Source organism: Nannospalax galili, unplaced genomic scaffold (assembly GCF_000622305.1).
Source record: "Nannospalax galili isolate Female #2095 unplaced genomic scaffold, S.galili_v1.0 scaffold1679, whole genome shotgun sequence".
Lineage (NCBI taxonomy): Eukaryota > Metazoa > Chordata > Mammalia > Rodentia > Spalacidae > Nannospalax > Nannospalax galili.
The window spans coordinates 95,039-106,133 of record NW_008342927.1 but is presented as its reverse complement, the minus strand read 5'-3'; the positions used below and the strand labels follow the sequence as shown (position 1 = coordinate 106,133).

At 44.4% G+C, this 11,095-nt stretch overlaps 1 protein-coding gene across 2 annotated transcripts in view; it reads right to left on the bottom strand.

Moving 5' to 3' along the window:
- The window catches only part of Mmp19 (matrix metallopeptidase 19), a 16,228-nt gene extending 6,656 nt beyond the window's left edge, over nt 1-9,572 (bottom strand). Inside the window, exons 1-4 of one of the 2 annotated variants that reach the window (XM_008838983.3) lie at nt 9,516-9,572; nt 9,375-9,426; nt 1,498-1,725; nt 1,131-1,216 (exon numbers count right to left, since the gene is read on the bottom strand). In XM_008838983.3, coding sequence (XP_008837205.1) covers nt 1,131-1,216; nt 1,498-1,725; nt 9,375-9,416 — 356 coding nt within the window. In that variant the 5' untranslated portion in view covers nt 9,417-9,426; nt 9,516-9,572. Of the gene's footprint in view, nt 1-1,130; nt 1,217-1,497; nt 1,726-9,374; nt 9,427-9,515 lie in introns of those variants that run through there. The other variant, XM_029566372.1, reaches the window with a different exon arrangement.
- Between the last annotated feature and the right edge of the window lie 1,523 nt (nt 9,573-11,095).

Here is an 11,095-nt window from a genome sequence, read left to right as displayed (position 1 = left end):
TGCATGTATTGCCTGCATGTATGTAAGTGCACCTGTGTCGTGCAGTGCCCAAGAAGGAGAGAAGAGGCTGCTGGATCCCCTGGGACTGGAGTTATGGACAGTTTTAGCTGCCATATAGGTGCTGGGATTCAAACCCCAGTCTTCTGCAAGAACAACCAGTGTTCTTAACCACTGAGCCATTTCTCCAGCCCCCATAAGATTTTTTTTTTTTTTGGGTCTTTTTTGAGACAGGGTTTCCCTGTAGCTCCAGCTACAGGGAACTCACTATGTAGACCAGGCTGGCCTTGAACTCACAGAGATCCACCTGCCTCTGCCTCCTGAGTGCTGGGATTAAAGGCGTGCATCACCACGCCTGGCTCTGAGATGTTTCAGTGGGTAAAGGTGCTTCCTGCCAAGGCTGACCTCCTGAACTCAGTTCCTAGGACCCACATGGTTAAGGAGAGAACTGACTCCTGCAAGTTGTCCTCTCATCTCCACACACATGCTATAACATGCATACACACAAACACCCTCACACATACACATAAATAAATAAATGTAATAAAAAGGGTAATCAAAGCAACTCAAGTTAAACTCAGTGGATCACAAAGAAAATAGGGGAAATCATTTGGCAGGGGAGGGAGAGAGGAATAAGAGGGTTATGAGGATGGGTGAAAACTGACCACATTCACCATATACATGTATGAAGTTGCCAAAGAATAATACATTTTTAAAATTCTTAAACACAAGGATTCGAGCTGGACATGGTGGTTCACACCTATGATCCCAGTATTGGGGAAGCTGAGGCAGGAAGAATACCAGGAGTTCCAGGGCAGCCTGAGCTACAGTGTGAGACCCACATTTTAAAAATTAATGATAAACCAGGCGTGGTAGCACATGCCTTTAATCCCAGCAGTGGGAGGCAGAGGCAGGTGGAGCTCTGTGAGTTCAAGGCCAGCCTGGTCTACATAGTGAGTTCCAGGGCAGCTGGGGCTACAAGGAGACCCTGTCTCAAGAATGACAAAAAAAAAATCAATGATAATTTTTGGGGAGGGGTATCTGTTTGAAACATGGCCACGCAGAGGTGGGTCTGGGGAGAGGAAGGTCCTGGAGACTTCAGCAATAAAAGCATGTACCTTGTGACCTCTCACCTCAGAGCCTCAGTGATATCTTCTAGCCTGAAGTTATCAGCTCCCTCTAGAGGTTTCTGTAGATACCCATACTGCAACAGGTAATCCTATAATGACATAGAGGTCGAAAGAGGGTAAGTCTTAAGGTAAGGCTTCCAAGTGAGTTAACAGGACCATCAGGGGAGAGGGAAGCAGATATGGAAGGACTGAAAGCGAACTGACTGAAAGAAGGGCCTCAGGTGGAAGAAGGAAAGAGTACAGGGTGGGCAGGGTAGACATTGAGTAAAGAAGGGAAAGGCAGGAAGGTTGAAGGGCGGAGAGAGGCTTAGATGGCATGAGAGCCCCTGTCATTCCCATGGCCTGGGCCCTTCTTGCTCAGGGGACTCACCATGACTGCCTCCTTCTCTTCACGTCTCAGAACCCGGCCTGAGACTGTCATGGGAAGAAAGAAGCCCAACCACAGATACTGCCAGTTCATGGTCCCACCAGGCAGGAGCTCCAGAGGCTGGCTGTGCCCTCTGACCTGAGGCTTCTGGGACTCTGGAGGAGCAGGGCTGGACAGGGAGCTCTTACCTCCAGGTCTTTCCAATGTCAGCCTCTGGTCCTCTTTATAAACCTTCAACAGAGGAGAATGGGAGGTGACTCAGCCCAGAGATATGTTGCAACTCACTATTAACTCCTGCCCTTCCAAAGAGCAGAAGCCAAAAAAGCCCCTCTCCCCCAGAGCCCTCTGCTGGAAACCAGAAGACTTTCTGTACTGGCCTGGAGTAAACCTTCTGACCTTCTGGGAGACAGGCCAGCCATAGCACCAGAGCTGCCTCCTAGAGATGACAGTTCTGCCCTCCAGGGACCGAGGGCAGCAGATCCCTCCCCTTCACATATTCACTTGACTAGGACAAATGAGTACTAGGAAAGAGGTAGGAGAGAGCAGAAGCAGCATGGCTTTCAAGACAAGGGGTCAAGTTGGGAATTTATTTATTTTGAGGCAGAATCTAGCTTTATAGCCCACGCTGGTCTCGAACTCTTACATAAAGGCTTCTTAAACTTTTTTCTATTTGGGACCCTTTTTGCCGGAGAAAATTTTTTCTACCACTTTTTGCTCTTGCAAGGGACCTGAGTTCTGTTCCCAGGACTCACACCACACTCTCAGGCACTCACATACACATGTGGCACACACACACACACACACACACACACACACACACACACACGAATTAAAAAAAAAATACGAAAGGGCCAAGTATGGTGATGCATGCCTTTAACCCCAGCACCTGGGAGGCATAGACAGGATAATTTCTGTGAGTTCAAGGCCAGCCTTGTCTATATAGAGAGTTCCAGGCCAGCCAGAGCTACATAGAGAGACCCTGTCTCAAAAAAATAAAATAAAATATTGGGCTGGAGAGATGGCTCAGCAGTTAAGAGCACTGACTGCTCTTGCAGAAGATCCAGGTTCAATTCCCAGCACCCACATGGCAGCTACAAACCATCCTTAACTCCAGTTCCAGGGGAATCCAAAGCCCTCTTCTCATCTCTGAGGTATTGCATGACACGGGTGTACTCACATACACACAGGCAATACACTCATACACATAAAATAAAAATAAGAAATAAAATATTTTAAAATAAAATTAAAAAGGTAGAGTGTCAGCAAGATGGCTCAGTGAGTAAAGGTGTTTACTGACAAACCTACCACATGAAGTTCAAGTCCCAGGATCCACAAGGTGAAAGGAGAGAACTGATTCCTGCAAACTGTCCTCTAACTTTCACATATGTACCGTAGCATGTACACTACACCCCTACACAAGCACTCATATAAAATAAATAAACTATAAGGGCTAGAGAGATGGCTCAGAGGTTAAGAACACTGACTGTTCTTGCAGAAGACCGAGGTTCAAATCCTAGCACCCAAATGGCAGTTAACAACTGTCCATAACTCCAGTTCCAGGGGATCCGATGCCCTCTTCTGACATGGGTGCACTTATATACATGCAGGCATAACACTCATACACATAAAAAAATAAAATAAATTAAAAAAATAAAATATAAGTAGAAAAAAAAAGGTAGAACTGGGTGTGGTGACACACGCCTTTAATCTTGGCACTCAGGAAGCAGAGGCGGGTGGATCTCTGTGAGATTGAGGCCAATTTAGTTTCCATAATGAGCTCCAGGCTAGCTGGGGCTACAGGGAGATCCTGTCTCAAAAAGCACAAAACAACAATAAAAAATACTAATAAAGGTGGAGCTTGACACCCATATCAATCTCTGGCTTCCACAAATGCATGCACACACACACACACACACATATATACGAATGGTCCTAATGAAAAAAAATTTTTTGGTCTTTTTGAGACAGGGTCTCCCTGTGGCCTCAGCTTGCCTGAAACTCACTATATAGACCAGTCTGGCCTTGATCTCGCAGAGATCCACCTATATCTGCTTCCTGAGTGCTGGGAGTAAAGGTGTATGCCACCACACCCAGCTCTAATGAAAACTTTTACAAAAAGAATTAAATCTTGGCTGAATATTTGATACTACAAGAGGAAGAGCATCTTCAGTCATCTTCAGAGTTGATGGATTTTCTTTTTATGTGTTTTTAAATTTTATGTATTATTTATAATTATTTTATGTGTCTAAGTGTTTTGCTTGCTTGTATGTAAGTACACCAATGCCTTCAGAGGCCAGAGGAGGGCATCAGAACCCCTGGAACTGGAGTTACAGTCTGTTGTTAGCTGCCACATGGGTACTAGACATGGAACCCAGGTCCTCGGCAAGATTAACTGTGGTCTTCACCACTGAGCCATCTCTCCAGCCCCCTCTTTATGTTGTTTTTGTTTTGCTTTTGTTTGTTTATTTGCTTTTGAAACAGGCAGGGTCTCAGGAACCTCAGACTAACTTTGAACTCACTATGTATGTGAGGATGACCTTGAACTCCTGCTCCTCCTGCCTCTACTTCCCAAAAGCTGGTACTACAAGATTCACCACCACACCAGTTTATGGGTGCTAGGGATTGAACCCAGGACTTAATGCATGCTAGGTAAGCACTCTACTAACTAAGCCACAGCCAACCCTTTGATCAATATTTTGACTTTATAATGGCCAATATTGAGAATACCACTTTGCATAACATAGTACAAAATGACAAAATATGTTTAAAGTCCTTTCAGAAATTTTTAGAAATTCTGTCCTAATCCTATAATGACTGGAGCAACTCCATTTTGTACAAAGTTAATCACCTTAGACTTAAAATCAGAAAGGCAGCTAACTCAAGGTCTGAACTTAGTTCCAGTAACTCACTTTCCCCCAGAAGTTCGTTTGTTTGTTTTCAGAAACAGCTGACCACAGAAAGGAATATTGCCGCCCATACATTGCAGCTATGTTTCTTGCCCACCCAAGGGAAAATAGCCTAAACAAATCCTGTCTTCCTTGGTAATACGCTAAAATAACAAGAATCAGAAAGCCCCTACTGTCTCTATACATCAGTTAAGAAAATGACTAACAACTCTTGTCTGGGCTTCTGTAAACTTGCTTATTGCTGCATTTAAGGGACAGTGTGACCTCACTGTCCTTGCAACTGCCAATACCACAGGAATGAAGCAGCTTGTGGTTTTTGCCTTTAAAAAACTCCTTTCTCTCACCACTTTACTGCAGTCCCTTATCTGGCCTCTGGAGAAGGTCAGTCTTGCAACAGCAAATAAATTTGGCTAATTAAAATCTGAATTGGGCCAGGCATGGTGGCGTACACCTTTAGTCCCAGCACTTGAGAGGCAGAAGCAGGCGGATCTCTGTGAGTTCAAGGCCAGCCTGGTCTACATAGTGAGTTCCAGGACAGCTGGGGCTACAGGGAGACCCTGTTTCAAAAAAAAAATCTTAATTGGATGCCGGGTGTGGTGGCTCATGCCTTTAATCCCAGCACTCGGGAGGCAAAGGCAGCCATATCTCTGAATTCAAGGCCAGCCTGGTCTACACAGCAAGTTCAGGCCAGGTGGGGCTACAGGGAAACCCTGTCTCAAAAAGACAAAAAAAAAAATTTTTAATAAAATATGAATTGGGTCTGGTGGTCTTTTCCCAGTGGTCTCAAACTCTGTAACAATCCCAAGCCAAAATTTAATCGACTTAATTAAACGCATTAGAAAAACAAACAGCAACTTTTATCTCAATTTAGTACTTTTAAATTTAATTAATTCTTTTTTGTTTGTTTGTTTGAGACAAGGTCTGGCTGGCCTGAAACTCACTATGTAGACCAGACTGGATTCAAAACTCACAGAGATCCACCTGTCTCTGCCTCTCTCATGGTGCTGAGACTAAAGGCATATGTTATTATGCCTGGATAGCTTTTGTTTTTTGAGACAGCATTTCATGTAGCCCAGACCGGCTTGGAACTTACTGTATAGCCCAAGCTGACCTTGAACCCCTGATTCTCCTGCCTCTACTTACAGACATGTGCATCATTCCTAAGCCTCAAACAGCAACTTTTAGAATATTTTATTTATTATTTTTATCTGTATGAGTGTGTCACCTGCATATATGTAAGTGCACCTGTGTCATGCAATCCCCTCAGGGGTCAGAAGAGGGTGTCGGATCCCTGGAACTAAAGTTACAGACAGTTGTTAGCCACCATGTAAGTGCTGGAAATTGAATCTGGGTCCTCTGGAAGAATATCAAGTGTTGTTAACCACTAAGACATCTCTCCAACCCCAGCAAACAGCAACTTTTAAAATAAAGCATTCTAAAAATACAATCCAAAGACATACTTATTTCATTCATGCTAAGGAATGATAATAGAAAAATATTAGAAGTCTTTGCTTTCCGTAATTAAACCACTATGTTTCTATAAGAGCAGAGATTTCGTAGGAATGATCAAAGCACTGCAATTCATAACATAATAATCTCAAGTCTGAGGTGAGCTGTTTGAGGCAACATTCACTGGCACCATTACTGGCACTGTATGGTTTGATGGCATGCACAGTGAAAAGTGCATGTTGTGTGTTCAGAACCAAGGCTACAGTGAAGTCTCACAAAGCAGCATCAGCGAGTACTGCCAGAGCACTTCAGATTCATTGCACATTTGATTTTGACTCAAGGTTAGGTCATTGCAGGCACCAAGCATGCATGTAGCATACATATATACAGCAGGCAAATACTCATACATAGAAAATAAAAACAATAAATCTGTCCTCTAGGGACTGAAGAGATGGCTCAGCAGTCAGAAGCACTCGTGCTCTTACAGAGGACCCAGGTTTGATTCCCAGCACCCACATGGCGGCTAACAAGTGCTCATGACTCCAGTTCCAGCGGATCCAGCACCCTCTTCTGACCTCCATGGTCAATGCCCAACATGGGTGCACTTACATACATGCAGGCAATACACTCATACACATAAAATAAAATAATGAACAAAATATTTTTTTTAATCTGTGTTGTAGGGGTAGGGAGGTAGCTCAGTTGGTAGATTGCTCACCTAGTACACAGGAAGCACTAGGATGGAACCCCAACACTCGAGAAGTAGAGGCTGGAGGATCAGAAATTGAAGGTCATCCTTAACTACATATCAAGCTGGAGGTCAGCTTGGGCTCCATGAGACTATGTCTTAAAAAGATACAAGTGCTGAGCTAGGTGTGGTGGCACACGCCTTTAGTCCCAGCACTCAGGAGGCAAGAGGCAGTTAGATCTTTATGAGTTCAAGGCCAGCCTGGTCTACATAGTGAGTTCCAGGACAGCTGGGGCTACAAGGAGACCCTGTCTCAAAAAGACAAAAAAAAAAAAAAAAAAAAAAAAAAAAAAAAAAAAGATACAAGTGCCGAAATTATAGATATGTACCACCACACCCATTCCAAGTTAGGAATTTAAATGCTCTTGAAGCCTACTTATGTCTGCTTTACTAAAAAGTGTTTATGCCAAGCATTTAATAAACCTAGAAAGAGAGAGGGGCGGCAAAAGTGTAAAAAGGGCCGAGGACTGCCCTCAGAGAGCTCAGACAGTCTGAGGCAGACCTAAGCACCTGAAAAGCAGAACCTGGATGCTGGGCAGTTGGTAGGTGACCTGTCCTAAGGGTCATGGATCTGTGTAGAAGTTGGCCGAGAAGGTCAACCTGAGCTGGGCTTTGAAGCCTGGTAAAAATCAGAGGGAGTAAAAGAGTACAGAAGGAAATAGATGGTACAGGTTTGAGTGACAGTAGAGAGGTGAACGCAGAGATGGATTCTATGGTACAGTGGTTGTGATGTTCACCTCACAGATGAGAGCAAACTGTGCTAAGTCAGAAGGGTTGGGACTGCTTGGTTCACCACTGGCTTGCTAACACCCACCCCAAGCCATTTCCATGCCTAGGAGACCCTCACAGATGAATGACTGGGGAAGAGTGGAAGCCAGGGTTGAAAGAAGATGCCAATACTATATAAGGAGAAGGAGAAAAACTTATACTTAAAATGCTAGATGTTTTAGGACTGGGAATATATCTCAGGTGGTAGACGGCCTGCCTAGCATGCACAAGGCCCTGATTTCAGTTTCCACCATCACTTAAACCAAGTGTGTTGGCACATTCTGTAATCCTTGCACTTGCAAGTATGAGGAAGGAGGATCAGAAGGTCAAGGTCATCCTCAACTACATAACAAATTCAAGGCAGGCATTGGCTACATGAGACCCTGTCTCAAAAAGGAGAGAGAGAGGAGAGAGAGAGAGAGAGAGAGAGAGAGAGAGAGAGAGAGAGAGGGGGAAAGAGCTAGTTTATACTGTTATTACTGTGAAGGAGGAATTATTCTAGTCTTTTAAAAGAAAGCCAATGGTTTGTTATACTGCTTAGGCTGGTCCTGAACTTCTGGGTTCAGTGACCTTCTGTTTCAGCCTCCAGAGTAGCTGAGACTACTGAACCATGGCCTTGGCTTTAGGGGGTTGTTTTTGTTTGTTTACCTAGCTATTAATTTTTTTAATTAATTATATTTATTTATGTGCCATGTGTGGGGTGAGCATGTGGCGATCAGAGCACAACTTGTGAGAGTTGGTTCAATTATTATTATTCTGTGTTATGTGTGTGTATGTGGAGGTCAGAGCACAACTTGTGAGAGTTATTTCTATTATTATTATTCTGTGCTATGTCTGTGCATGAGGAGGTCAGAGTACAATGTGTGAGAGTTGTTTCTATTATTATTACTCTGTGTTATTATAATATATTATACTCTATTATTATTATATACATTACAATATACTCTGTATTATTATTACATGTGTGTGCACGAGGAAGTCAGAGGACAACGTTCAGGAGTTGTTCTCTGCTGTGGTTTCCCAGATGGAACTTGGCTCATTCGGCTGTGCTTTTACCTGCCATCCATCTTACCAGCCCAGCCTGTTTTTCATAGGCGGAAACAGAATGCTCGAGAGGGAAGCTTGAGCAAGATCACGGAGCTCCTAACTGACCTGGCAGATATTAAATTCTTCTGCTGACTCGTGAACACGAGTTCTTTCCAGACACCACACTGACTTTTAGAGTTTTGTTCTTCATGAGGTTTTGTTCTTTAGGTAGTTAGGAGTCACACAGCATTGATGCATCACAATTTATATATCATTATCGTTTTGTTTTGTTTTTTTGAGACAAGGTCTCACTTATGTAGCCCTGGCCAGCCTGGAACTTACCATGTAGACCAAGCTGGCCTTGAACTCTGAGATTACAGGGATGTACCCCCATGCCTGACTAAAAATACATCCTGTGCCTCCCCAGTATGCTGGGTTACAGGCAAGGTTCCTCACCACTATGACAATGAGGAACATACTGTGCATCATTCTGATACACAGTGAGGAAAGCACAGGGATAGGGGAAGGGGCACTGAACTCGTGTCCCCAGTAGGCCCTCATTTCTGAGACTCTCCCCACTCCTCTGAGAGGCCGCAAGGGTACTGTCACACTCCAAAACCGAGGTGGGGGATACTCCTGACTAATTTTGCCCACAGTGATGCTGATCCCATGACCTAGCAAACAGCAGGGTAACAATTGGGTGAGTAAGTCCCAAATGACAGACAAGAATACACAGCCTCTGAGCAATGAGGGTCAGAGGCCATCACCCACCAGACCTGGGGCACCTAGGAAATGAAGGCATTTGGGAACCAGTTACTTCTCAGCCCCCCTGCTGGGCTCTTCCTCAGCCCTTTCTCCCTCTTTCTATCCCCCACCATGTCACTCACGATGGCTATGAGGGGCCTAAGAGGTAGCACCACATTCTAGAAACCAAAAAGCCAGGAGAGGGCAGAGTAAAATAGTAAGAGTACCAAATAGTTTACCTTCTTTAAATCTCTGTGACAATCCTGTGCATTTGGTATCATCACCTCCTCCCTGAAAGGGATAAATCTCTACTGAGTTGCTTCAGAAACACAGCTAGAAAGCATCAGTATCACCCCTCCAAAGCCATGATGTTTGCATACCACTCTGTAGCTTCTAGGAAGTTCCTGTAGGCACCCAAACAAAACCCCCTAGAGCCAGGAGCTGCAGGCAGGGCTCTGTGCAAGGACCGTGTGACTCACTCTGCTACCACTGCCTCATGACCGCCCTTGCCACCAGCCCCCACCTCTGAACCAGGCTGACCCAGCTCTTGTTTTCCTCTGAATTTGTCACTGCTCACTGGGGGAGCTTCATGAATGTGCACAAAAGATTAGGACTGTGGCAAGCTGTTCCAAAAAGAGAACTTGATGCTGAGAGAAGCAACTCCCTGGGTATTTGACTTTCTCCTTCTCTTCCTGGAAACCAGCTTCCTCTCTTTCCACAAACTCTGGCAGAAGAAATTTATATAGAAGCATTTTTTAAACAGTATCACGGGCTAACAGGGAGACTTCTGAGAGTATTTTCTAATGACCAAGGGCCATGGGCATGGGTAAAGGGCAAAAGTATGCAGAAGTTTCAGGCCCATGAGAAGCCAGTCTTTTAGCCATTACCCACCCCATCTTTTTTAAAAAAAATATTCCACAAACTCTGGCAGAAGAAATTTATATAGAAGCATTTTTTAAACAGTATCACGGGCTAACAGGGAGACTTCTGAGAGTATTTTCTAATGACCAAGGGCCATGGGCATGGGTAAAGGGCAAAAGTATGCAGAAGTTTCAGGCCCATGAGAAGCCAGTCTTTTAGCCATTACCCACCCCATCTTTTTTAAAAAAATATTTGTGTGTGTGTGTGTGTGTGTGTGTGTGTGTATAAGTGTATTGCCTGCATGTATGTAAGTGCACCCATGCATGCAATGCACACAGAGGTCAGAAAAGGGTGTTGGATTCCCTGGAACTGGAGATACTGATGGTTGTTAGGCACCATGTGGGTGCTGGGAACTGAACCTGGAGCCTCTGTAAGAGCTGCCAGTGCTCTTAACCACTGAGCCATCTCTCCATCCCATACCCACCCCTTCTGATAGTCACTCTTACCCTGTAGAATTTGACAGGGGCTGGTCACCCTAGGATATAAAGGGCAAGTCCAATTGAGTTGGGGATCTAGCTCAATTAGTGGTACACTAGCTTAGCATGTATGAGGCCCAGGGCTCAATCTCCAGCAGTACAAACATACCTGCATACATACATACATGAATCACAAGTCTTAGATCTGAAACTGAGGAACTGAAGAGGTAAAAAAATGTGTTTCAGGGCTATCCAGATGGCTCAGCAGGTAAGGTGCTTACTGCTAAGCCTGACTGAGTTTAATCCCCAGGCCCCACATAGTCGAAAGAGAGAACTGATTCCTGAAAGTTGTCCTCTGACTGCCACATGCAGGTGGTGGCATATGGACACCTCCTCCCACACACATACTAAACAAATAAATAAATAAATAATAAATATATTTTTTTTTGTCTTTTTGAGACAGGGTCTCCCTATAGCCCCAGCTGTCCTGGAACTCGCTATGTAGACCAGGCTGGCCTCAAACTCACAAAGATCTGCCTGCCTCTGCCTCCCAAGTGCTGGGATTAAAGGCGTGTGCCACCATGCCTGGCTGTTTTTTTGTTTTGTTTGGTTTTTTAAGACAA